At 41.4% G+C, this 26,132-nt stretch overlaps 1 protein-coding gene across 5 annotated transcripts in view; it reads right to left on the bottom strand.

Annotated features, from left to right (window-relative positions):
* Nucleotides 1-26,132, bottom strand: part of TENM1 (teneurin transmembrane protein 1) — a 947,931-nt gene that overhangs the window by 227,639 nt on the left and 694,160 nt on the right. For all 5 annotated transcript variants that reach the window (XM_089678299.1, XM_089678298.1, XM_089678300.1 and 2 more), the window contains one exon: nucleotides 10,420-10,440. In XM_089678299.1, coding sequence (XP_089534425.1) covers nucleotides 10,420-10,440 — 21 coding nt within the window. The remainder of the gene's footprint in view (nucleotides 1-10,419; nucleotides 10,441-26,132) is intronic.

Genomic DNA, 26,132 nt, shown 5'->3' with positions numbered 1-26,132 from the left:
TCTGGCACTCAGTAACAATTCTGTCTGTCCCTGAGTAACAATTCTCTGGCACTCAGTAACAATTCTGTCTGTCCCTGAGTAACAATTCTCTGGCACTCAGTAACAATTCTGTCTGTCCCTGAGTATGAATTCTGTGGCCCTGAGTAACAATTCTGTGTCTGTGCGAGTAACAATTCTGTGTCTGTGCAAGTAACAATTTTGTGTCTGTGCGAGTAACAATTCTCTGGCACTCAGTAACAATTCTGTCTGTCCCTGAGTAACAATTCTCTGGCACTCAGTAACAATTCTGTCTGTCCCTGAGTAACAATTCTCTGGCACTCAGTAACAATTCTGTCTGTCCCTGAGTATGAATTCTGTGGCCCTGAGTAACAATTCTGTGTCTGTGCGAGTAACAATTCTGTGTCTGTGCAAGTAACAATTTTGTGTCTGTGCGAGTAACAATTCTCTGGCACTCAGTAACAATTCTGTCTGTCCCTGAGTAACAATTCTCTGGCACTCAGTAACAATTCTGTCTGTCCCTGAGTAACAATTCTCTGGCACTCAGTAACAATTCTGTCTATCCCTGAGTATGAATTCTGTGGCCCTGAGTAACAATTCTGTGTCTGTGCGAGTAACAATTCTGTGTCTGTGCAAGTAACAATTTTGTGTCTGTGCGAGTAACAATTCTCTGGCACTCAGTAACAATTCTGTCTGTCCCTGAGTAACAATTCTCTGGCACTCAGTAACAATTCTGTCTGTCCCTGAGTAACAATTCTCTGGCACTCAGTAACAATTCTGTCTGTCCCTGAGTAACAATTCTCTGGCACTCAGTAACAATTCTGTCTGTCCCTGAGTAACAATTCTCTGGCACTCAGTAACAATTCTGTCTGTCCCTGAGTAACAATTCTGTCTGTCCCTGAGAATGAATTCTGTGGCCCTAAGAATTCTCTGGCACTCAGTAACAATTCTGTCTGTCCCTGAGTAACAATTCTCTGGCACTCAGTAACAATTCTGTCTGTCCCTGAGTAAAAATTCTGTGGCCCTAATAACGTTTCTGTGGCCCTAAGTAACAATTCTCTGGCACTGAGTAACAATTCTGTCTGTCCCTGAGTATGAATTCTGTGGCCCTAACTAGCGTTTCTTTGTCCCTAAATAACGATTCTGTGGCCCTCATTAACAAGTCTGTGTCCCTGAGTAATGGTTCTCTGTCCCTAAGTAACTTCTCTCTGTCCCCAATTCTCGTTTCTGTGGCCCTAACTCTGTCCCTGTCCCTAGTACAGAGCGGTCTGCCTCTGTTCAATGACTGCAGGCAAATGAAGATTTCCAAAATGGCCGCTATATATACCTCGACCATTACACAGTGCTGGCTGGCTGGCTGCTGATTGGCTGATGCGATCACATGTCGTTGAGGAATGCATTATGGGGCAGCGCGCCTTGTCTGCGCGCCTTCCCCGACATCCCCGCTCCGTCGCCGCACATGTCAGCCGCCATTTTCGGAAAAATTTCGATTCGCGCGTCCGAATTAGGCTGTTTTTCGGATTCGGCACGAATCAAAATTTTTCCGATATTCGACTCGAATTCCACTTCGGATGCTTCGATTCGCTCATCTCTATTAGTTTTCTTTTTTTTAGGCTTTTTTCCCCCTCTATTTTCACCTGGTGATCTGACCACTAACACACCTCCTGTATTACCAAAGCACTCCAGTCAGCAGTAAATGGTTTGTCTCGACCCTCTAACTGCTACATTGGAAGGGCAGCTGCAAAACAACAGACTAACTGGCAGGATCACCAGGTGAAAATTGAAGAAAGAAAGTCATAAAAAGAAAACTAATGTAACCATCACATCTAAGAATTGGTAAGCTGCAATATAATAAATGTTTGCTTTTGGGTTTAATACCGCTTTAACCCCCAGAATTGTTGTCAGTAGCATCAATAATAACCTGCAGCATAGGTGTCAGTAGCATCTATAATAACCCGCATCATTGGCGTCAGTAGCATCAATAATAACCTCGTCATTGGTGTCAATTGATAATATCCCTCAGCCTTGGTGGCAGTAGCAGCAATAATATCCCTTTAGCCTTAAACATGCTTTTTAACCTGTGTAAAAAAAAAAAAAGCCCCTAATCGCACACAAAAGGAAGGAAGGTAAAGTCTTCATTTAAACCATAAGGTGCTCTTGAGCCTAAACGGAAAATGCATTTTGCTCCAAGTTTCAAAGTTTATCTAGGTCTCCTTTTCTAGGACCTAGATTATATTTTCAATAATCCAAAAGTTAAGGAGGTCAGCCTTGCTATCATGTTTTTGTATCATGTCTTGTTACTGGTCTATCCTTATCTCTAGCAATATCGTTCACATGTTCAAGAACTCGTCTCCTAAAGGGGCAAATTGTTTTTCCTACATATAATAAGGGGCATGGGAATTTTAAATCATAAATCACCCTCTCTGTACTGCAATTATAAAAATCTCTTATTTTAATAATCTCCCCATTTTTAGAGTTAACAAACTCCTTGGTGTTGCTCAAGAAAGTACATGCATTACAGTGACAACACTTGAAACTACCTTTTGGTTTCTCAGGCAGCCAAGTGTGTTTCATTGATGTTTTAGAGGTTTTTTCTAGGTGACTATGTATTAACATGTCTCTCAAATTCCTACCCCGTCTGTAGGTTATCCTAGGGTCTTAGGACCTGTGATAGATATTTATCTTCATGCAAAATGTTCCAATATCTCTTTATGATGTTAAAAATTTACCCTAATTGCTTTGAATATGTTCTATGATACACATGCCTTGCTGGTCATCCACTTTTTTGGTCTTCTGATCCAACAGAGATTCCCTCAGAACCCCTTTCACTTTCTCATAGGATTTAATTGAACCAGTCTTATGATAGCCATGTCTCACAAATCTGTCAAACTATTTTTGACTCTCAATTTGTAATGCCGCTTCTGTTGAGCAATTTTTTCTTTGCTCTCATAAATTGACCAGTGGGGATTCCTCTTTTCAAGGCTGCTGGTTGTGAACTTCCCCAGTGTAGCAGGCTATTTGTGGAGGTCGGTTTTAATTGTTGTATTAATATTGCCTCCTTCACCCCTCTTAATCTCCAAGTCCAAAAAATGTATGCTATCATATTTAATTTCACTTGTGAAGTACGTCCCAATGTTGTTTCGATTTAAGGTGGCTACAAATCCAATGAACAGAACCTTTTAAACCCTGCCATAATATAAACACATCATCAATTAATCTTACCCACATGAGTGTGCAATGTGAATCATTCTAGTTCTTCTACAAAGACCATAGTACATTCCCACCACCCAAGAAAGAGATTTGCCTTTGTAGGTGCGCAAGACAAACCCATCGCAGTTCCTCTGCGCTGTCTATATACTTTACCAGAAAAAACTGTGTTCCAATATAAACTGCAAAAGTTGGAGAGTTAATGTGGTATGGTTCTCAAATAATTTGCCAGTAGTTTTCAGAAAGGATTTACAAGCTTTTAGATACAAATCATGAGTGATACTACTATATAAAGCCTCCACATCTAGACTACCTAGTAAAACATCATCTTCCATTGTGATATCTATTAGTCTGTTTACAAAGTCTCGTGTATCTGCGATATATGAAGGTAAACTATATACAGATGGATGCCTTATATAATCTAGATATTTGCTTGCTCCTTCTGTAAGATTGTTATTGCCCAAGATAATAGGGTGTCCAGGAGGTCTTTCTTTATGTTTGTGTACCTTAGGTAAGGCATAAAAAGTTGAATACTTGGGTGTGCATTCATAATAAAGGCTTTATCTTTAGAGAGGGTCCCCTCTTCAACAGCCCTTTCAAAATAGAGTTCAACTCACAAGTATTTTGGAGTTGGATCATTCTGAAGTATTTCATAGTTATTCTCATTGCTTTATAACTCATAACACATTTTCAAATAAAATGCTCCATCCATGAAGACTATATTCCTCCTTTGTCAGTTGCCTTTATAACTACTTCTTTATTACTGTGCAGATCTTCCAATGCCTTCCATTCAGAATAAGTCATATTATATGACTTATTTTTCCTCTGCCTTCTTAACCATAAATCATTCAAATCTCTCTCAACCAATTTGGTTGCTGCTTTCCTGAGGGAAGAGCGGGGTATAGTTATTCCTTGGTTTAAATGTGGAAAAAGGAACCCTTATTTCAGCATCCCCACTGTTGTTTTCAGCTTGTAATGATTCCCATACACTTAAGGTTTCCATATCTCCAGATGTCAAACCTATCGGAGTATTAGATGGTTTGTCCTTATATTCCTTCTTCAGAGCCAGTTTCCCTTCAAACAAAAGTATATCTTTAACCCATTCAAATAGGTTAAAGTGTGTAGGTACAAAGGACAATCCTCTTCTCAATACTGTTAGATGGTCAATTGTTAATGACATCTTAGATTCTTAGGTTGAATACTTGCAAATCACTTTGTTGGGTGGTGTTCACACCAGCCGAGCCTGTCATTTCTTCCCTCTCTTGGTGCCTGTATATCCCCACTCCTCCCCATTTCTCAATTGCTGGGTGGGATAACCTAAAAATTTCCCATGGTTTCCTCTAGGTCAGTGGTTCTCAACCTTTCTAGCGCCGCGACCCCTTAATACAGTTCCTCATGTTGTGGTGACCCCCAACCATAAAATTATTTTCGTTGCTACTTCATAACTGTAATTTTGCAGTAGGAGGAATAGTGCCCCATCATTGGTATCAGTGGGAGGAATAGTGCCCCGTCATTGGTGTCAGTGGGAGGAATAGTGCCCCCTTCATTGGTGTCAGTGGGAGGAATCGTGCCCCGTCATTGGTGTCAGTGGGAGGAATAGTGCCCCGTCATTGGTGTCAGTGGGAGGAATAGTGCTCCGTCATCGGTGTCAGTGGGAGGAATAGTGCCCCATCATCGGTGTCAGTGGGAGGAATAGTGCCTCATCATCGGTATCAGTGGGAGGAATAGTGTCCCATCATCGGTATCAGTGGGAGGAATAGTGCCCCATCATAGGTGTCAGTGGGAGGAGGAATTGTGCCCCATCATAGGTGTCAGTGGGAGGAGGAATAGTGCCCCATCATTGGTGTCAGTGGGGGGAGGAATAGTGCCCCATCATTGGTGTCAGTGGGGGGAATAGTGCCCCATCATAGGTGTCAGTGGGAGGAATAGTGCCTCATCATTGGTATCAGTGGGAGGAATAGTGCCCCATCATTGGTATCAGTGGGAGGAATAGTGCCCCATCATTGGTATCAGTGGGAGGAATAGTGCCCCATCATTGGTGTCAGTGGGAGGAATAGTGCCCCGTCATTGGTATCAGTGGGAGGAGGAATAGTGCCCCGTCATTGGTATCATTGGGAGGAATAGTACCCTGTCATTGGTATCAGTGGGAGGAATAGTGCCCCGTCATTGGTGTCAGTGGGAGGAATAGTGCCTCGTCATCGGTGTCAGTGGGAGGAATAGTGCCTCGTCATCGGTGTCAGTGGGAGGAATAGTGCCTCGTCATCGGTATCAGTGTGAGGAATAGTGCCCCGTCATCGGTATCAGTGGGAGGAATAGTGCCCCATCATCGGTATCAGTGGGAGGAGTAGTGCCCCTTCATCGGTATCAGTGGGAGGAATAGTGCCCCATCATCGGTGTCAGTGGGAGGAATAGTGCCCCATCATCGGTGTCAGTGGGAGGAATAGTGCCCCATCATTGGTATCAGTGGGAGGAATAGTGCCCCATCATTGGTATCAGTGGGAGGAATAGTGCCCCATCATTGCTGTCAGTGGGAGGAATAGTGCCCCATCATTGGTGTCAGTGGGAGGAGGAATAGTGCCCCATCATTGGTGTCAGTGGGGGGAGGAATAGTGCCCCATCATAGGTGTCAGTGGGGGGAATAGTGCCCCATCATTGGTGTCAGTGGGGGGAATAGTGCCCCATCATAGGTGTCAGTGGGGGGAATAGTGCCCCATCATAGGTGTCAGTGGGGGGGAATAGTGCCCCATCATAGGTGTCAGTGGGGGGAGGAATAGTGCCCCATCCTTGGTGTCAGTGGGGGGAGGAATAGTGCCCCATCCTTGGTGTCAGTGGGGGGAGGAATAGTGCCCCATCCTTGGCGTCAGTGGGGGGAGGAATAGTGCCCCATCCTTGGTGTCAGTGGGGGGAGGAATAGTGCCCCATCGTTGGTGTCAGTGGGGGGAGGAATCGTGCCCCATCCTTGGTGTCAGTGGGGGAGGAATAGTGCCCCATCGTTGGTGTCATTTGGGGGAGGAATAGTGCCCCATCGTTGGTGTCAGTGGGAGGAATAGTGCCCCATCATTGGTGTCAGTGGGAGGAATAGTGTCCCATCATTGGTGTCAGTGGGAGGAATAGTGTCCCATCGTTGGTGTCAGTGGGAGGAATAGTGCCCCATCATTGGTATTAGCGACACCAATGATGGGGCACTATTCCCACTGACACCAATGATACTTACCTTGCAGACCCCTGCTCCAGCCTGGGCTCGCTCGCTCCCTCCCTCTCCCATGGTACCGACACTTACCTGTCAGATGTCTTCCTTCTCCGGCCGCTCTCCTCCTCTTCACTCGCTCGATCTTCGCGGTGCCGCTCGGCTCCTCCTCTCCAAGCTCCACCTCCTTGCCGGTGATTGGCCGCCTGTGTGCCTCTCCTGAGCTACAGTGCTGGCGGCCAATCACAGGCGAGGATTGATCTCGAGGTGTGTCCAGATGACAGGGGCGGCATGTCATCCCGCCCACACCTGGTGGCGGCGGCAGCGGCGAGGAGCGGTGTCTCGGTTCCTAAGAGCATCGGAAATATGTGTTTTCCGATGGTCTTAGGCGACCCCTGGGAAATGGTCGTTCGACCCCCAAAGGGGTCGCGACCCCCAGGTTGAGAACCGCTGCTCTAGGTGGTCTCAAAAAACCTTTTCTACCTTGTCCCCTGCTAGGGGTATAGGTATATTCAGTTCTACTATCACTTGAGTCACTCTGTCTTTCAATACCATCATCAGTCTCTCAGCTACCGAGTCCCTAGATGTGTCTGACTCTGGTCTCATAGATGTCTTAGAGGAGGTTATATTTTTGCATGACCATGCGTAGACTCTATCATTGGTGAAATCCTCTGAATCTCTTACAAATTTCCTACTTTTTTTAGATTTTATTGTCTCTTTATGTGCCTCTACTAGTTTTTGTAACCTTTCCTCCCTTACAGTCAGTGTGATCTTTAAACTTAAGGATGTTGCTTAGTTCCTCCTTTAGTTGTTAATTTATTTCAATAAATTGAGTTTTCTCAAAATCAAGGAGCTACTGCATCATCCTTAACGTATTGTGTGTCTGAAGGTTATCCCACCCCTGCATAAATTCTACATTTTCTGTATGGGAATGTGGTTTAATCATGATTCTAAGGCCCCAAACTGTGATCTTTTTCTTAATGTACATCTCAAGACTAGCTACCTCCCACCAACATATTGTGTGTTTCTTATAGACTCTGGGCATTTGTCTGAATGCCTCATGTATATTTGTTTCTTTACATGTAGTAGGTATCTCATTAGAGAATACCTCACTGGCTTCCAGGGAGAGTGAATTGAAATCAATCTTCTTTTCAAGAAAACCAGCCATGAGTTTACCTAGGCTAGAGGTCATAATCTCAAATGCACGCAATGTAAATCAACTATTGAACTAAGCCCTAATTGTAAATCATCATCTTTGGCAAATAACAAATCTATGCCAGACGAGGGTGCTTGTCCCTACACACCATCTGGTCAATTGAATCTAAAATATAACCTTTATTCAGATATATATATAAAATGTATGCTAAGCTGTAATTAATGCCTATTGGAGTGGAATGTACTGCACATAACAGTATGACTGGTTACCATTACAATTATTTACCTTACATCCAAATGGTTAATAACACCAGACCAGATCAAATACCATACCGTTTTAGATGAGGTTACGGCATAAAGAAGACACTGTAGTTTGATCATAAGCCTATCAGATGGAATATATAATCTCTATTAAAGAGATAAAGTTACCCCATGGACAGAACTAATTGGATAATATAACCTGTCTTGCTACAGATATATAATACGGGTACACTCATCCACGGGCTTTAATATCAGCCTCTAATGGACAAGCTCCATATACCACCAAAAAAAGCTGGAACCCTACTTTAATTTTTCTGTGCCAGTGCCATTTAAAAGATCCCTCCTCATTGTTGGGCAGTGGCAGTGTTAATTAACCCCTCTGTATTGCAGCATGAAGGGGTTAATTAACACTAACAAAGGCCAATAATGCAGCACAAAGGGGTTAATTAACTGCCACTGGATACTAATGCAGCAGTGACCATTGGTAGTATATTAACCCCTACATGCAGCACATTATTGGCTAAAGATAGTGTTATTCAATTAAATCCCCCACAACCCCCCAAGGAGTTAACCAGTCCACTTCAATTAAAGCCTCATAACTGAGTCACCGTAACACAATTTCACACTGTCAAGCAATGTGTATCCTCCTTTGCCTGTTTCTTTTCTGAAGTTACTGCTCACTTACTAGTCCAAGCACCATACATGCTCCCTCGTGGCGCCGCTCTCTCTTCCTGTCTCGGTCTCTAAATGACATCACATCAGAGGCCAGGGCTAGAGATCATCTGTTGGGCAGAGATCACTCCGCCTAAAAAGGAAAAGTGTAATGTGTGTCTTCGAATGTCGGCTGCAGGAGCAGAGGGCGCACTCCAACACTCGGCACCCTGCTGCAGCTCTGCAAGTTCACTACGCATGGTCTGTTCTGTGCATCGGCAGAGATCTGTGCACAGCTGTGCAACTTAAAGGACCCTCAGGATGATTTTAGCCAGAACTGTTTGCACTTTGTCACCAGCACACTCCATCTGCACCCCCCCCCCCTTCTCCAGTGAATTCTTGCACCCAGGGCTTCTGTCCCTTCCGCCCCTGCCTTGTCCTGGTCCCCTACAGCCCCCATAAATACTTACGTGAGCCCGATCTTGATCCACAATTTCTCTCTCACCCTCCTTACTGGACTCAGTTGCCAATGGCTCCTGCTGCTGTCAGTAAAATCCAGTGAAGACGGAGAAGGGGGTGGGGCCGAGCTGCACTATGTGTGTCAATAGATACACAGAGTGCAGCACAGGATTGAGCCTGCATGAGAGCCTGCATAGCAAGCAGCTTGTTATGGATCAATCGGAAGGCAGGAGGTACCAGGAGTGCCGGTGGGGGACTCCAGAAGAGGATCGGGGGTGGCTCTGTGCAAAACCATTGCATAAAGCAGGTTAGTATAACATGTTTGTTATTTTTTAAAAATAAAAGTAGCCTATACAATAATTTTAACATACCGTTTGTGCAATCACCTCAGTGATCGCTCATTCATTGCCAACATCCCAGAGAAGTATGTACAAATATTTTTCCCTATAGATGAATGGGACTTTTAAGGCAACTCAATTCATAAATAAATAGAAAACCTTTTGTTACAAATATCTAAAATCTGTTACATTTCAAAGACATATAACAGGATAAAACTTATTGTGGTGGCTGAGAACATAGTCCAGGCTAGATGTAGCTATAAGTCCTCCTTATTCAACAGCAGAGAGGAGATTACCTCATCAACTTATTTGACGCATTTCAGAACATATATATTATATTGTATTTGTAGAAGATTTACTCAGCCATCCTTCTCCTTCAGTCTACCCCTGATGAAAGAAGTAAGATGTTCTGAAACATGTTAGGTAATTTGCTGAAGTAACATCTCCTCTCTGCTGTTGAATAAGGAAGACTTACATCTGTGTCCAACCACCACAATACGTTTTCACTTGTTATATGTCTTTGAAATGTAACAGCTTTTAGATATTTGTAATAAAAGGTTCTTTTTATTTATGAATTGAGTTGCCTTAAAAGTCTCATCCATTTATGGGGAAAAATCATTGTACATCATTTTACCATAATAACATGATGATAGCCTTAACATTGTGGCACACGTTTTTTTGGGGAGTCTCAATCCTGGCCACTTTCAATTCATTTAAACATCTATAGTTATAAAATGATTGATAGAGATTCAAATCTCTTCTACATAATACACAATTGTTTCCATCAGGTCTGGATAGTTTGCGGTTTTGTGATTTTTTTCCCCATTAAAATGCACAAAGAAAAGCTGTATGTAGCTGTCATGCATACAAAGGCTTTATATACTGTATGCTGCACTTCACAGTGAATCCTGCTTTGAGTCAGTGAAGCATTGCAGTTGGACACACTATATGAATGATTGATTAATGGAAGAAAACATGAACATTTAATGTCACACTTAGAGTAAGGCAATAAAAGGAATTAGAGGGAAATCTCTTTGTGACTTGAATATTGTTTATGTACACCTTCCTCAAATGTTGACTAGATTAGTAATATATTACAGCCTTCATTTCTTTTTTATGCCAAATCAATAAAGTTATAAATGACTCCATCGGTGATTCGCTTACCTGTGTCTTGTATCTCTGTTTCTGAAGTAATAAATCAGGTTTGCAGCAAGAGGAGAAGAAGCAGAAAAAAGAAATTAGCTTTACAGAAAATGCAAAGCGTATACTCAAACATTCTATTACGGAGACAATACATTCAGCTCAGTGAACTAATACAGCAAATATAACATTGGATCGGTGTTAAAGAATATTATATAACATGCCTAGACAACCTTTTAACCTAGTGTGTTGAAAACTATAAGGAAATAAGTGCCAGACAGGGCTGCCGGTTTCCAGACACCCTCCATACCTCCCAACTTTAGATCTTGAGAAACAGTGATACCTGAGGAAAATGAGGACCAATGGGAATTTTTATGGCAAAAATAGCTGAATATTGGACATTGCTTATGTAGCGTTCCCCTGAAGGAGCCACCAGTAATTGGGCCCATGACCACCTTTACAGCACTCACAGGTAGGCACATGGTATTTTCCGCATATTTCCACAGACTCGATGATCAGTCTAGGGGTTTTTGTTTACGGTGTTTTATTGGGGAACGATGAACTTTGATAAAGATGGGATACCCCAGGACTCTAAAACTTGAACATGAACAGGTTGAGGACTACTAACTTTTTGGCAGTGCTTGTCCACTACTTTTACAAAAAGCAACACAAAGAACTTGTACTCCTTCAGCTGTACCTGTACAACACCTGAATGGTATTGCACCCCTGTTCGGCTGTACTGGCAAACTTCAGTCTGTTCTTTATTTTTGCAAATAGCCCCATAGAATCTCCCAGCTGCCAGTAATCCTGTCTGCTTCTCAAAACTTGAGCACCAGTCACTCTTGCAGCACTGGGGTTTTGTACTCACCCAGACACAGGATTATCGCCTGCCCACTTTCGATATCCACAAGGCTCTATCCTTGTGAGGGAGATGCAGACTCACTCAGCCTCAGCTTTTCTCCTGTGACATTTCTTCTGATCCCCTGGATTCCTGTGAACTCTCTTTCTTGAGGTCCCCTAGCTAAGCCTAGCTGAAACCCCCTTTGCCTTTTGCTGGTTCCTTCCCTGGCTTCTGCTAAGAGGATAAGGAATAACAGAGGTCTTCTCCAGGCTGGAGCCCTGAATGCTTCCTTACACCAGCATGCTGCAGACACCCCTTTTGCTACTCAGACTGAGACTACTTAAAGGCTCTTCCCCCACCTTCTGGACTTGCCTTCCAGGGATTGGTGGAAGTCGCATAAATATTTAGGCATTAGCCTAAATCTGCCCTCCCACCCACTATGTTCTGAAAAACCCCAGAATAGAGGGAAATACAGCAGAGCAGCAGTGTGTGAAACCCTGAGCAGACCTAACCAATCTACCCCTCTTCCACTGATTACAGTGGAACCAAACTAAATGTATCTAATACCTAGCAAACTAGGAGGATGCTACACTTAATAGAGTCTGAGACTATTATGTAGAAGCCACACATGTATGCTGCAGTCCTCACAAAATACTCCTTAATTACAGTGGCACAAATAGAAGACATACAGACACACACAAAAACCCCAAGATTGGTATTAGCTCAGCAGAGAACCCGCAGAATTGGTGTTTGTGCAACATAATATCCTCACGATCGGTGTTAGTACGGAATGATACTCCCAGGATTTCTGTTGGTGCAGAAAAGTCTCTCCAGAACTGGTGTCAAGGCAGCAAAATACCCCCAGGGTTGTTTAGTGCAGCTTTTAACCCTTTTTACCTATAGATATTAAGCTTATGTCAGCAGCAGTGGGGGTATTTACACAAACTTCTATATACTTGTCAAGCCGACTGTGGGCTTTCCGATGGAAGTGATTCAAGTGCCTGTAATGTCACCTGATCACTTCCACAACCACTGGAACTTGCTGCCCCCCTGTGCAATGCCCCTCTCATGTATTTTAGACTTCGCTGTCCCATCTGTGGGCCTGGGAGGGTATGGCAAATGTCACTGGGTAGAGCAGGGGGAGATCAGAATACATCTGTCCACTGATTTTCCCTTTGGTGAATGAACCCAGAAGCAACTTGTATTGCATCACTTTCAGGTTTAGAGCTATAATTCCTTAGCTGCTGTGGCCAAAACGTAAGCTGATCAAGCACAATCTGTGCTTGATGAGCTTTATTGGGATTCATGGTTTACATGGTTTTCATGGCACAATATGTGCTTGATGAGCTTTATTGGAATTCATGGTTTACATTAGGGGTCTAACAGACCCCTGATCTTAACCCTTTCACGCCTAAGGGTAAAACAAATCTTACCGTCTAAGCACAATTTTGACATGTGGTAGCAAAACTGTACATATCATCACAATTACTTTGTGCATCCAGGTGGATTATACCTTGTTTTTTTCAGGACAAATTGGGCTTTCATTTGGTGGTAAATGGTAATTGTCAGGAATGGACCCACCATTAGTGGTGGGACTCATCTGCCGTGTGGGCTGCAGTACCAGGGCTGGCCAGCGGGTGCTCTCAGCAACCAGAAGCTCACTCCTGCAGTCAGCCATCAGCTGAGGCTGATTGCAGGAGGTGAATTTAAGGAATGGCCAGACCTGCAGTCAGTGCTTCGGTGTATGTTTCCCATGAGCCCCTGTACCTGCATCCTGTCTGCTTCCTGCCTGATCCTGACTCTGCTTTGATCCTGACTCTGAACAAACTCCGCCTGTCCTGACCTCGGCTATTCCTGACCACTCTTCCGCTCGCTCCTGGTACCCTGTTTGCCCATTTGCTACAGACCCGGCCTGCCTGACTACATTTGATTGTATATATGGTTATCTGTTGGGTGTGGGTTGTTTGCACGTTGTTATGTTTACCTTGCACTGCGTTTGTGTTTAGTCTTCAATAAATTGTCTTGTTTACACTATACCTGAAGCCTGCGTTTCCCTGTGTCAGTCCACACACCTCTGGTCATACCTGGAGCCCTGACAGTAATTGATATCTCCTGATTTTAGTACCAAAGGAAAACTGGCCAAAATAGTACAAAACCCAATTTTTTTTAAATTTAGCTGTATATTTCTATATTTCTTGCTACTACCATAACCTGCCACCAAAGAACAACCAAAACAGTTTCTCCCGCTCCTGACAATAGCAGTGATGCCTCATGTGTGTATGTTAGTTGTTGTTTGTACCCATGGTACAGCCCAGAAATAATAGTGCGTAATTTGCTTTTTTTCATCCTGCCACAAACTGGCACTGGTAATAATTTAAAAAAAAAAAAAAAACCCTCACCAATAAAAAAAAAACAAAGCACCTGACCCTTGACCCTGACATTGACTTTTGACCCTGACCTTGACCCAAACACTAACCCTGGCACAGACCTAGATCAAACCTTGATCTAGGTATTTTTTTTTTTTTATTATTATTTTTATTTATTTTTTTACACATACACACACTTGTTTTTTTTTCCTCTGAAAGGACAGAGAGATACAATGTATCTCTCCCCTCCATTCAGAGGGAAAAAACAAGGGGGGCGGGATTCACAGTGACTGATCACTGTGATAGCCAATCAGAGGCTATCACAACGATCAGGTGACCCTGAATCAGGCATTCCGGGTCCTGATCGTTAGAACGGGACCTGGGTCTCTCAGTGACACCCAAGTGTTTGTTCTGGGAGCGAGCCATGTGGCACACTCCCAGCAGAAAGTCAGATACGCAAATAAGTGGCACCACGGACAAAAGCCCAGTTCTGTGAGGCCGCTAATTTGCATGCGGTCGGCAGCAAGGGGTTAATAAAGAGGATTTGTCACCAGCAATATGATATCACATAGGGGGCTATTGACCCCCATGTGAAAGTAATAAAGATAAAGAATAACTAAAAGCAAACTCAAGTTTTGGATAGAGTGCTGTGTTATTAGAACTTCTGTTTTTTATTGCTGTCTATGCCCATTATTATTAGGGAGATTCACAATCTCTATTTGTTATGTTTACCATTATCACCAAAAGTGAAAGTAAAAGAAAATCCAAAATTTTGTGTCATCCCCCAAACAGGTATAGAGGGCATATCTTCCAATGGTGATACTCAGTTTGGAGGGATTTTATTTCACTTCTCGTTTTGACCAGGGGACAGGAAGTGAAGGGAGATCACTTTAATGGGACACAGAGGGCAAAAAATAAAACTGACAGGGTTATAACCTTTTCTTACTTGATCTAAAATGAAAAAAAAAATACACTTTGCCTTTAGTTCTACTTTATGTAAATAAAAAAAATATATAAAAAATTAAAGCAACACAAAAAATGTAAAGCCCCCACCCCCATGTACACCAATACATATGTAAACGCATGCATTGGGTGTGGCTAAATACAAAAATGACAATCTACAGGTTACATATCACCATGCATGCCAGAGAGGCCATCATTCGTGTTTAACTTTACACTGATGACTTGTGAAAGCTTTTAAAGCGCTGCCTACAAGAAATTTTGAATACCAAATTTTGTTGCCCTTTCATGCACATGCACAATTTTAGGACTTGATATGTTGGCCATCTATTTACTTGATGCAAGCTCATGTTTTATATTTTACCCAAAAATTGGGTAGTATATTGTGCTCGTGTGCCCTAAAGTGAAATTTAGTATATTATTTAATGAAAATATGTGGTTGCTCAACACTTGTGCTAATATAGGCATACAAATTGATTCAACCACCACTGTATTCCTAAGGGTTTTTGCTTTCAGAAAATATGTACTTCTTGGGGGTTTTAACTAATATTCAAGCCTAAAATGTATATTTTAATATGTGTGCAAAAAATTCAAAAACCACTCTAGCAGCAAAAGGTTTAAACACTGCCTACTCTCCCCTGAATGCACCAATAATGCTAATTGCAAAACAATTAGGCTGAGGGTACCTCTGTGTGCAGGCATGCAGGCTTCCTAGCTGGCATGAATTCAGGTAGGTAGGCAGGCAGGCAGGTGGGCAGGCGTTGCCAGCTCAGAGTATCCAATTCCTTAGCTTCTGGCCTGCTTTCACTTACATTTGGGAGATTGGTGGGCCAGAATTAGTCATTGACAGCCCAGGGAGCTGTAAATTACAGCCAATGTGATTGCATGTCAGTGGAGAATGTATTGTGTGCCCTCCCTAGCATGCATGGGGGGGGGAGGGGGAAGAGTTGATGACCTCTGTTATATAAAGATAAAAGATGCAATGTTTTATCTGAGTTTTAAATAAACTGGTATTGATGTTTTCTTGTTTTGTGGTCTGACTTTATTGTCTGATGGCAACAGATTTAGAAACGTAATTAGATGGAAAAAGCCCATTTCCTAATGTAGGTATCTGCTGTTGGCTGCATCTTCTGATTTAGACCTTTCTTGTCTTTACCAAGGCTATCCAGTATGAAAGTAATGGCATTATAGGACACTAGAATTTAAAAAGTAAGAAATTGCTGAGGAAATTCACTCACTCCATTAGTCCTGGTTTGGCCAAATGAGCAAACTGGGACTAAAACAACTTTGCCAGACTAGAATATAATAATAATTTTTTTATTGTTTAAATATATACCATATTCTATATGTATTGTTTTAATTTCAATTCAGTTCATCTTTGGAAAGTTAAAGCGAAACTCCACTCACTCAATCAACTATTTTAATCCTTATGCTGCTATCATTAGTAAATAGATAGGAAAATATATAATATTTACTTGTTTTAAATGTTTTCTTTTTTTTATTATTATTATTATTATTATTATTATAATTATATAGGATTTATATAGTGCCAACAGTTTGCTCAGTGCTTTACAATATTTGTTTACATTTGTTCAGTTACTTTCTGATTTCCAGGCCTAGGCAAATAATGTCATACATCCCAAGAGTCTTCAGGAGAGGAGGATGGATTTTTTTCAGCTAATCACATGCTCCTGCATGCATGCCTGAGCTAAGGGCAAATCTGTGTGAAATCTGTGAATGATCATAGAGGTCACATGGTACAAGGCTATTCACAACAGCCTTGTACCATGTGACAAGCTGTGACCAATCACAGCTCACACAGTAGTTCTCAATGGCTGCAAGAATGCAGCTAGAGAGAAGGAGAAATTATTGCTTTTATAGCCTTTATGGGTGTAAAAGCAATCAGTGTAAAAAAAAAAATCTTCATCACCCCCCACAAGTAGTACAGTGTCACCATGGTGACAATGTGCTACTAGGGTGACAGTATGTAAAAAAAAAACATAAATAATAATATAAAAAAAGTTAAAAAAAATGTTTAAAAATTATAATTTTTGGTTATAAACTAATTTGGGTTTTTTTTTTACTAAAAAGATAACGGAATACATTTTGGCCAAGATTTATGATGAAATACTATTTATAAGAATAACACTTTTTTTCAAAATTTTTGGACATTTTCATTTACGTAGCAAAAAAAATAAAAATCCCAGTGGTGACTAAATACCATGAAAATAAAGCTTTATCTGTCTCAAAAAAATGCTAAAAAATTAATATAGGTACAGTGTTGCATGACCGTGCAATTGTCATTCAAAGTGTGATAGTGCTGAAAGCTGAAAATTGGCCTGGACAGGAAGGGGGTGAAAGTGTCCGGATTTGAAGTGGTTAAAAATGAATTAAATAGCAGTTTTGGTTTGTGGTGCTCAGATGCAGTGCAGTTCCACTTTAAACTGTTGATGTTTTCACTATTAATACCTCTCCTTAAAATATCAAATTCAGAAATTGTACTTAGCCAAAATATGTTGTTATTTTGCCTTGTGCCAATTATTCAGTAAAAGGCCGGCATGCCCAGAGTCATGTTTTGCAATAATTATGCAGTACTTGGACACATGTAAAAAATAAGCCAGTTATGTGCAGGATTCCAAAACCATATTCCAAATGTTACTATTGGAGGCTGTCTTGTATCCGGTTACTGTTAAAACAATAACAGGATAGCCAATCTTTGAATATTGAATGCCTAGATAGTTTTTTGTGCTATCTGAACCTTGTTAAAGTAGTAGCAGAAATTGAGAGATTTTCAGCATTATTTTATAATCAGTGACAGTAAATACTAAAAAAAAATTTTAAATTCACAAACATAGCACTCTATAATTACCTATGTACCCATAAAATTACCTGCAGCTCCACATGGGAGCAAGTGCACACAGAATAGTTGTTATTGTTGATACATTTGCACTGCCAGAGGTTTCATTGTTTTTTTAACATAACATTCAAATTGAAGCTGTTACTGTTTAGTAACCATTCATTGCCTCCTAATTGGTTTAAAGTGTTAAGTGTTAATTACATCTACCTCTTTGCAGTCCTGCTGTAACAGGTACATGAATTTGGGACATGCACCAAATGCAAAGGAACACTGAGACCTTAGTGTCCATACAGACGCTCCATCCTCAAACAGATAGCACAGTACCGAGGAGTTTGATGGGGAAGCTGAGACACTATTCCTCCATCAGGTCCACTCCACTTGTGACTGACAGCAATCAGTGGATGGATACTGCTATTGGCTATAGAATCTACCCATTACCTGCTGTCAATCACAGGGAAAGAGCAGACCTGATGGGGAACTAAGCTCTGAGCTTCCCTATCAGGTTCTGCCCATTGGCAATGATGGGTGGTGAGGGGAGATGGTAGCCAGAGCAAATATGCCACCTGTTACACGGCATACAGATAGTCACTGTTCCTGTCTCCGTATGCCAAGTTACATTTAGTCTTAATTACCTCCAGTTTTGTTAACTACAAATTGTAGGTAATCATTTTTTAATTTGATGCAGTAATAGGACAACTTTGTAGAAGTTAATTATTTTAAAGGGCCATACTACCATTGTAAAGGGCCTTACTAAATTCTAACCAAAGCCTATTCCCACTAACTGGAGCAATTTATACAAAACCTGTGCCAAGAGAAATAAATGGAATTCCATTACTGCCCCCTCTGAAAATACTAGATTACAAGAATGCAGCAAATAAAGACAGAGAGAAGTCATGTGTTCTTGTCTGCATAGTTGCTGGGGTCAGTGTCTCAGACAGGACTGAAACCTCTGGATGAGCATGGTATCCAGGCAATTAGAATTGTCACATGGAGAGGTCATCAATGATGGCCTCAAAATTTCTGTCATCTTAGGTTTCCTAGAATATCATATAATTTCCTAGTTTCCTGGGTGGGCAGGTAAGAATTAAATCTGCTTCTTGGATTTTACATTTTCAGTATGCTGGTCTACTGCTATTTACTAGAATAATTTCAAGCTTACACAACCAAATGTTTCCAGTTTTCTTATTTTTCAGGCTATCCCTCCTGAGCTTTGAAGATGTGTGATTATCTATGGGGAAAGGCTATTACACAGAGGGATTCTATCCATTCACATTATATAAAATGCACTTTTCAATACTCCTGATATATGTATAACTCCTGGATGGAACATTTTCAGAGAGGCAAATAGCGCAGTGCAGTAAATCACAACAACCAAGACTTCATCCTTCAGAGATCTGACTTTAGTTGTACATGCTATGGTTACTAGACTCTGCATGTATTGAAGAATAAATTACAAACTGTTTATTGGATAGACTGAAGGATGTCATTGGTTGCTAATAATTTACAAAATGCTCTCTTATTTGAAGAACTAAAATCAGGCAAAATCCTCAATGGTTGGTGGACTCACACAGAAAGATGTCTACAAAATGTGTCTGCTGAAGGTTTTGGTCCCCCACAGCCAATGGTGCTATTTTCCAAATCCTACTATAATTTCCAGGAATGGAAAATAATGTATAGTATATAGCCACTTCACACTTTACAGAAATCCTAATTAAATAACTATACAGGCTGCCATTTCTCACCTCCTTCTGAAAATGTTGGTTAGTTGGCCTCTACTGACTTTGACACTTCCTTGACTGGAACAAGCAAACAGCAATATAAATTAGAATGAAGTCACACCTGATCTGGAAACTTATTCAAGGTTGGTAAGCATGACAGCCAGGCAGCTAGCAGATTCAAAATTGTTTGCGAATGGCAGTCTTTATATTCCCTCAGCACAGGTTTCTTTCAAAAAGACACCTTGCTCATTGAAATGTCTTTGCAAAGGGGCTGTCCAACCCCTTGATACTCACCATGGAATTGCTCCCTTGACACTCCTCATTGTTGGCCAGTGCCGAACGCTAGGGAGACTCCCTCTGCCACATGACAGTGCTCAAGCTTACCGATTAGCTTCTAGACCTCAGCACTGTCACATTGGAAGAGGTTACATGCTCTGCTATACCTGGAAGGATTGGGTATTGTCACTGGCTGCAAAAAAGGAAGGAGCTGTGAGGCAGGTGTGATGGCAATGTGAGTGTTTGTGGCTTGGGGGAACCTTTTGAAAAGACATTTTGTGCTCAGTGGCCAGTTGAGCTGATTTACTAAAAACAAAATACTTCACATTGCAAGGCTAGTTTTACTTTGCAAGGGAATTATCCCCAGATCTTTTCAAATGTGGCGAAGTTTCACTTTGCAAAGAAGATCCAATCACATAAAAAAAAAAACATTTTGTTTGCATACGTGTGGGTTAGGCAGCCCATAGATGATTCACAGCTGGTTGAATGAAAACAAATGACTTGATTCTCCCCTGCACACATTAGAGGTGGATGAGGGAATCCTCCTGCTGTGTCTTTGTATTCTGACAGCATGCAAGCTTCCCTGCTGTCAGAATACACTAATCAACCCTGCCAGCAGCACTGTTAAAGAGGCAAAATTTCCAACAGGGTGATTGTACAGAAGTCCACCAGTCCCTGCTGAATGGGTTGTATTTCCATCTATGTATGGCTAACCTTAGTGTGAGTTCTTATCTTGATAGCTCATGCAGATACTGCTGGCCACTAACTCTCCTGATCTAGAAATTATCTTCCCTACACAGATTTATACAAGAAAGTTCATTCAAGGTTCAGATTTTAACTGAAGGTCCTTCCTTTGAGAAAAGTGGAGTGCAGCCAGGGTTGTAGATATTACCCCACAAGCACCTATGACCATTTAATGTTAGATGGTCACTACATTCTGATAAGCAGCTTGGCTTGGTTATATGCTTGCTGTTTGATACTTCTAAGGCACATAGATCTCTTCGTTGGGAATGACACCTCTGGATGTTAAAGTTACATGTGTGGGCATTCACTTGTGATTTTGAGGGCTTTTTTGGATACATTTGGTCACAGATTTCTCCATTCAAGATTAATCCCAAATTGCAATGTAAGGGGAATTAACACAGATTATGTTTATGTATACTAGGTTTGAAAGCACTTTATAATTGGTCACAAATTGTCGCGTGTATTATCATCAATTGTGTTTTCTTTATTTTCTTAATTTATACATGTGTTATGCACTATAACTGTTGTTTTTGTCTTGGATTAAATTTTATATTTATTACGCACATGTTTAGCGCTACACGTTATCAGTTTTATAGTATATATACAGTATGTATGAGTTATGCACACTAGCAGAGTTTCACTGCATTTACTGTTTGAGTGAACGGCCTATTTTATTTTAGTTTATCAACCCCAATGCCTCTTTAAAGCTTACTTTTTTAGTTTTGAATTGAGTGTAGAAGAATTAACTTTTCTATCAGGTTTTTATTTCTGTCTGTGTGAGTTTTGTCTCAATTCCTGTCTATGTGACACCTGTACCAGAAATAGAAATTGGGATCCATGTGTGGCCACTGCATTTGAACAGAAGTCAATCTATCGACCTGCAGTCAATCTGCAGTCAATTGCTGCAGTGCTGATCGGTGTATTCTGACAGTGGGGAGTCTCCCAACTGTAAGAATACAATAGTGCAGAAGGGAGGATTCCCCTATTCACCTTGATTGTATGGATGGGGGAATTGGTTCAGTCAGCGGGCTGAATGAAAAATCTGAACTGTTAGCTTAAAGCCCTGTACATCCGAGCCGAATATCATCCGAAATCAGCCGGTGCAGTAAATGCCGGCTGACATTCGACCCGTGTGTACAATTTCTTGTTTGACAGAAGCCGATCTCATGACTGGCATCTGTCGAGCAAGCATGCTGGAAAACCAGCAGCCGGTCGGAATCCAATCAGCGCTTTCAGACAATGGCTGCAAGCACTGACCAGTGTGTTCTGGTGGGGCGGCGGTCCCCCTGTCAGAACTCAATAGCACAGAGGGGAGATTGCTGTACTAACATCGATTAGCTAGCACAGAGACCTCCTCATGAGCTGCTCAGATTGTTTTCGTTCAGCCACATGGACTGAATGAAAAAAACTAACCGTGTGTACCAGGCCTAACCATTCCATTCTAAAAATTAGCTTTTGTCATTGTTCCCATTGGTTATATTTTATTGTCCTAATCAGTAATCTTCCAAATAGACACACAGACCACAATAAACCTGAAAGAGGCTCTGATCCTTGTCTGCTCTATTCAAAATGGAATGAATTGTTTTGACTAGAGCTGGTCTTTAAAGTCCAATGTACGGCTTCAAAGAATAAACTATGTGTTCCTTTAGGAAGAAAGCACCTGGATGAGTGAGGAAAGTTCCCCCTTGAAACAGATCGATATTAGCCTCAGTGGTCTTTTATCTCTAACCAAACTATTTCCTTGTCAGTAGCTCCAGATTAGTGATAATTGTTAGCTGCAAACTAATAGAGAGACTGGATCCAGTGTAAGCACTAATCAGGCTGCATTCCACTGAATTTTCTTTGGTGTTTCATTAACACTACTGATACAAAGGCATTCTGTTGACAGAGTACTGATTACTTTCTCTTCTGCTACATACAATGTTACAGCTGCTAATTTTACTTATTTTGACACTTAGCCCCAGGATATACTTTCTGGATTAAACATCTTGTTTTGAAGGTGTACCGCAAATCATTTTAAATTAGTGTTACAGCAGCCATAACAGTGCTCTTCATTAACAAATGATTGCATTGCTTAGTACCAGTTCAAATTCATTTGTTTATTCATAAAAAACAATCTCAGGACTGTGTGAAACTTAATTGTTGCTGTTTGTTCTAGTTGAAGAAGTGCAGTGTATCCACAGGAGTATTTATACAAGTTCTATACCACCAGAGGCACAAATCTAATAGAGTTCTCTAAATGCTGAGCATGTAACATTACATACTGTAAAAATGGTAATATCCTAATAAACCAATAATGGAAAATTGGAAATATTAAGCCACATTCTAGAATTATTTTCATGTTGTGTAATTTGGTCTACTGAGCAGTAATGCAAATGTACTGCATGAGTGAAGTTGTTTTCTGTCTGTACTGGTATAGAACTCTTTTGAGAGAGCTAAAATACCTGAGTGAAAAGCCTCAGGAAGCTGTCACCCTCTGACTTCTAACCTACATACAAGCCTTGGAGTGGTAAGGTCAGTGCTCTGGAGCTACTGTGTGGCCCAGATATCATAGAATGGCGCACCAACTGCTTTGTAACTAGGTTTGTTGAAGAGAACCATCATAATAAACCTCCTGAGCAGCATTGAGAAGGATAGAATGAGTACTTTCTTGTACAAATTACTTTGCTACATAATTCCAAAGCAAAGATTCATCAGAAACGAAGTCCGTCTGAAAGGTTGGCATGAGATGTCTAGGTATCCAAAAATTACATCTTTAATACTGATACAGTATGACATTTGTAGCCTGTATTTAGTATGAATAATAATAACAAAAAAAACAGGTTTAAATAAAATCTGTGTTCTAAGTTTGCCAACACTAACCCTGTTGTATAAAAGATTTTTATCCAACAAAACTAATTTAAAGTGAACCCCTAATCAGGCTATAGACATTCAAATGCTGCAGACACTATGGAACAACTAATCCTTAAAGTGGCGCTCCACCCAAAAGGAGAAGTTCTGCTTTAATGCTTTGTCCCCTGCTCCCCGTTAAGGATTGGCACCTTTGGGGAGCAGGGGGAGGGGGATTGACAGGTACCCGCTCCCACTTGCACTTTGATCGCCTAGGCCAGGGGCAGGCAACCTGCGGCTCTCTAGCTGTTGTTGAACTACATTTCCCATGAGGCATTGCAACATTACAAAACTGACAGTTACAGCTATGACTTGCAGGCAAGATGGAAATTGTAGTACTGCAACAGCTGGAGAGCCGCAGGTTGACTACAAATGGCCTAGGTGATCGGAAACAGGAGTTGTCCTCCCTCCCTCCATCACAGTAGTCTTCTGAAACACATGACAGGTCCCAGAAGACTACGGGACCATTCACAAAATGCAGCGCTACCCACGCATGCACAGTGGGCACCCAGCTGTTAAGCCAAAAGCTGTCAATGCCGGATGCCCACACTGAAGATGCAAGGGACACAGGAAGGCCGGTGTGAGGACACCACAGGATCGAGGGACAGGTGAGTGCCTGTTTTTTAAAAATCAGCAGCTACAGTTTTTTCAGCAGTGGCACAGCAGCTTCCAACCCTCTACTCTCTAATGTAAACACATTCTAGAAGGGTAAGCTGAGATCTCAAAGGCGATTATATATGGATCGATGTTAATTCGGTTCAGCAGCTGGTTGAATTTTGATTCACGTATGGGCAGGCTTGTGGTACAGAAGTCAATCTACTGATTGACATCTGTATTACCAACCTGTTAGGTTTTTCCTGAATGATCAGTGCTGCCGGCTGCACTGATCAGTTTATTCTGATGGTGGGGAAGGCTCCCTGCTGTCAGAAAACAATAGCTCAGCGGGAATGATTCCCCCATCAACATTGAGTGTGTGGATAGGGGGTTGGGTAATGTAAATAAAGTAGTAAACATGCACATAAACAAATAAAATACTAACCCTTTTTTAAGGCCTGTTTACCATATGTGGTGTGTTACAGAGAGGTGGGCTGGAGGCTCCAAAGACCTATTGGATCTGCCCAAGGCCATTCATATCTTGACATCAGGCAGAAAAAGGGAATTTTGTTCAACATATCAGTTAAGTGAAATAGAAATGTCATTATGACTGCCTATTATAGCAAGGTCACAAATGCTATCTGTCTATTGATTTTCAGCTCTCCTGGAGTTCCAGTTGCTTTCTGCCACCAAGCACTGATGATAAGTCTTACAGCACAGATCTGTACCTGCCGAGAAGTTATAGCTTCAGTATATTCCCCAGCATGAATGTTTATTATGAAACTCATGAGCCATGTTCTGTGACAAATTGGAAAGCAGGTACAACCTCATTAAAACTTGTTAAAAACATCTATGCAGAACCCACCTTTGACAGTAGCATTGTCTATCTATGGAGAGGCTAATGTTAGGTGTACTAGCAGATTTAGATTTAGATCGACTTTAGATTTAAATTTAGATCAAATTAAAACTGAGCTACAGCTAACATTTTTTAGCAATTACTGCAATATTTTTTTCCCCGTTTTGTAATAAAGGTATTAGAAATGACTGGTAGCTGCAATATATTAAAACAATATTAAACCGTAAAATGGAATATATTGCAGGTTATCATTTCTTAATTGTAGTGGTGCATTTGTTTTAATTTTTCCTTTATTTTCACCTTATCCTGCCAGTAAGTTTGCCCACTTTGTATGGGGATGCTTCAGATAAACTCTTACATATGACTTATCAAGGTAATCTTTACTAAGCACCAAAGCAGTTTCTTGAGCACACACAAATCCAACCATCTGGGGCACAATGACAGCAGGATTCACTGCCAGATATAGATACCACATCCACTTTAGATAATTTTGGCACTTCTGGACATTTAGTGCACACGTCATGTGTAGTGATGCACGCACAGCTACCTATCGCCCACAGTCCACTAGTGACTTCAATCAAACTAGTTGTAACTGTAGCTTGGGTATATAAAATTGATCTGTTACTCTACACTTCTAGTGACTAGTTTCACCTGCTATGCTGGTTACAAATCGTTTTTTCTGTGGTATTTGCTCCTAATTTCCTGCTGCTAGTTCGAACTTGTATGCAGTCAATTGCTGCTGATTGGTTACGCTTGATTACAGCATGCTTGATTTCTGGCTTCTGCTATGTGTATTTTTATATGGTCACATTTGGCCTAACCTGACCACAAATCAGCATCCATATTTCATATTCTGCCTGGTTCTGTCAAAACTATCAGCTATCATTAGAAAGCCAATCCCAATGGCCGAATTCTAGAAGTTGTTTTGCAGGAACGTCTAGAACCTGCAAGTTGGTAAGAACTAACCTGATGGCAACACCGGTGATCTAATAGCTATATGACAATAATTATAATATTGCTGCAATGACCCATCTAACCCAAAAACAAACATTTAATATTTTGAAGGTTATTTTTTGTTTTTTGTAAAAATCATACTTACCTAGGTGGAAGCAGCATCAATGCGATGCTGCATCTGTCCCCTGCCAGCTCCAAGTGTGAGAACTCAGTGACCTGCTGCCACAGGAATTGTGCATAAAACTGACAGGAAGACTCCTGAAAACAGTCAGGCAGCTCCGCTCCGACAGTGCCCCCCACTGCCCCGGGTGCTGTCCCATCATGTAATCAGGCTCTGCTTGCCCATCTGTGGGCCTGGGGAGAGCCATGGTGGGTGCCAGTGGGTGGAGGGGAGAGAGAGATGCTCCCCTTCCCTTCTTTGTATGACTTGGAAAGCGACATCCATGACATCACTTCCGAGTCATGGCTGTCACTTTCCCAACTAGAATAGGTGGGGAAAGATGTTTTGCAATGCGGTTTGCATTGCAATACATCTAAAGGAATACAGAGGAGACATGCATGGTCTTTTAGATCTTGCATGTCTGAATAGAGAGAACCTGTTACCAAACAAATCATCATATAGGGAACATGGTGTCCCCTATGTGATGAAAAACAAAATTAAGTAAAATAAAATAAAGTTACA

This window comes from Staurois parvus, unplaced genomic scaffold (genome assembly GCF_062004578.1).
Source record: "Staurois parvus isolate SC_StPar_1 unplaced genomic scaffold, SC_StPar_1.0 ptg000202l, whole genome shotgun sequence".
Taxonomy (NCBI): domain Eukaryota; kingdom Metazoa; phylum Chordata; class Amphibia; order Anura; family Ranidae; genus Staurois; species Staurois parvus.
This window is presented reverse-complemented; position numbering and strand designations above follow the sequence as displayed.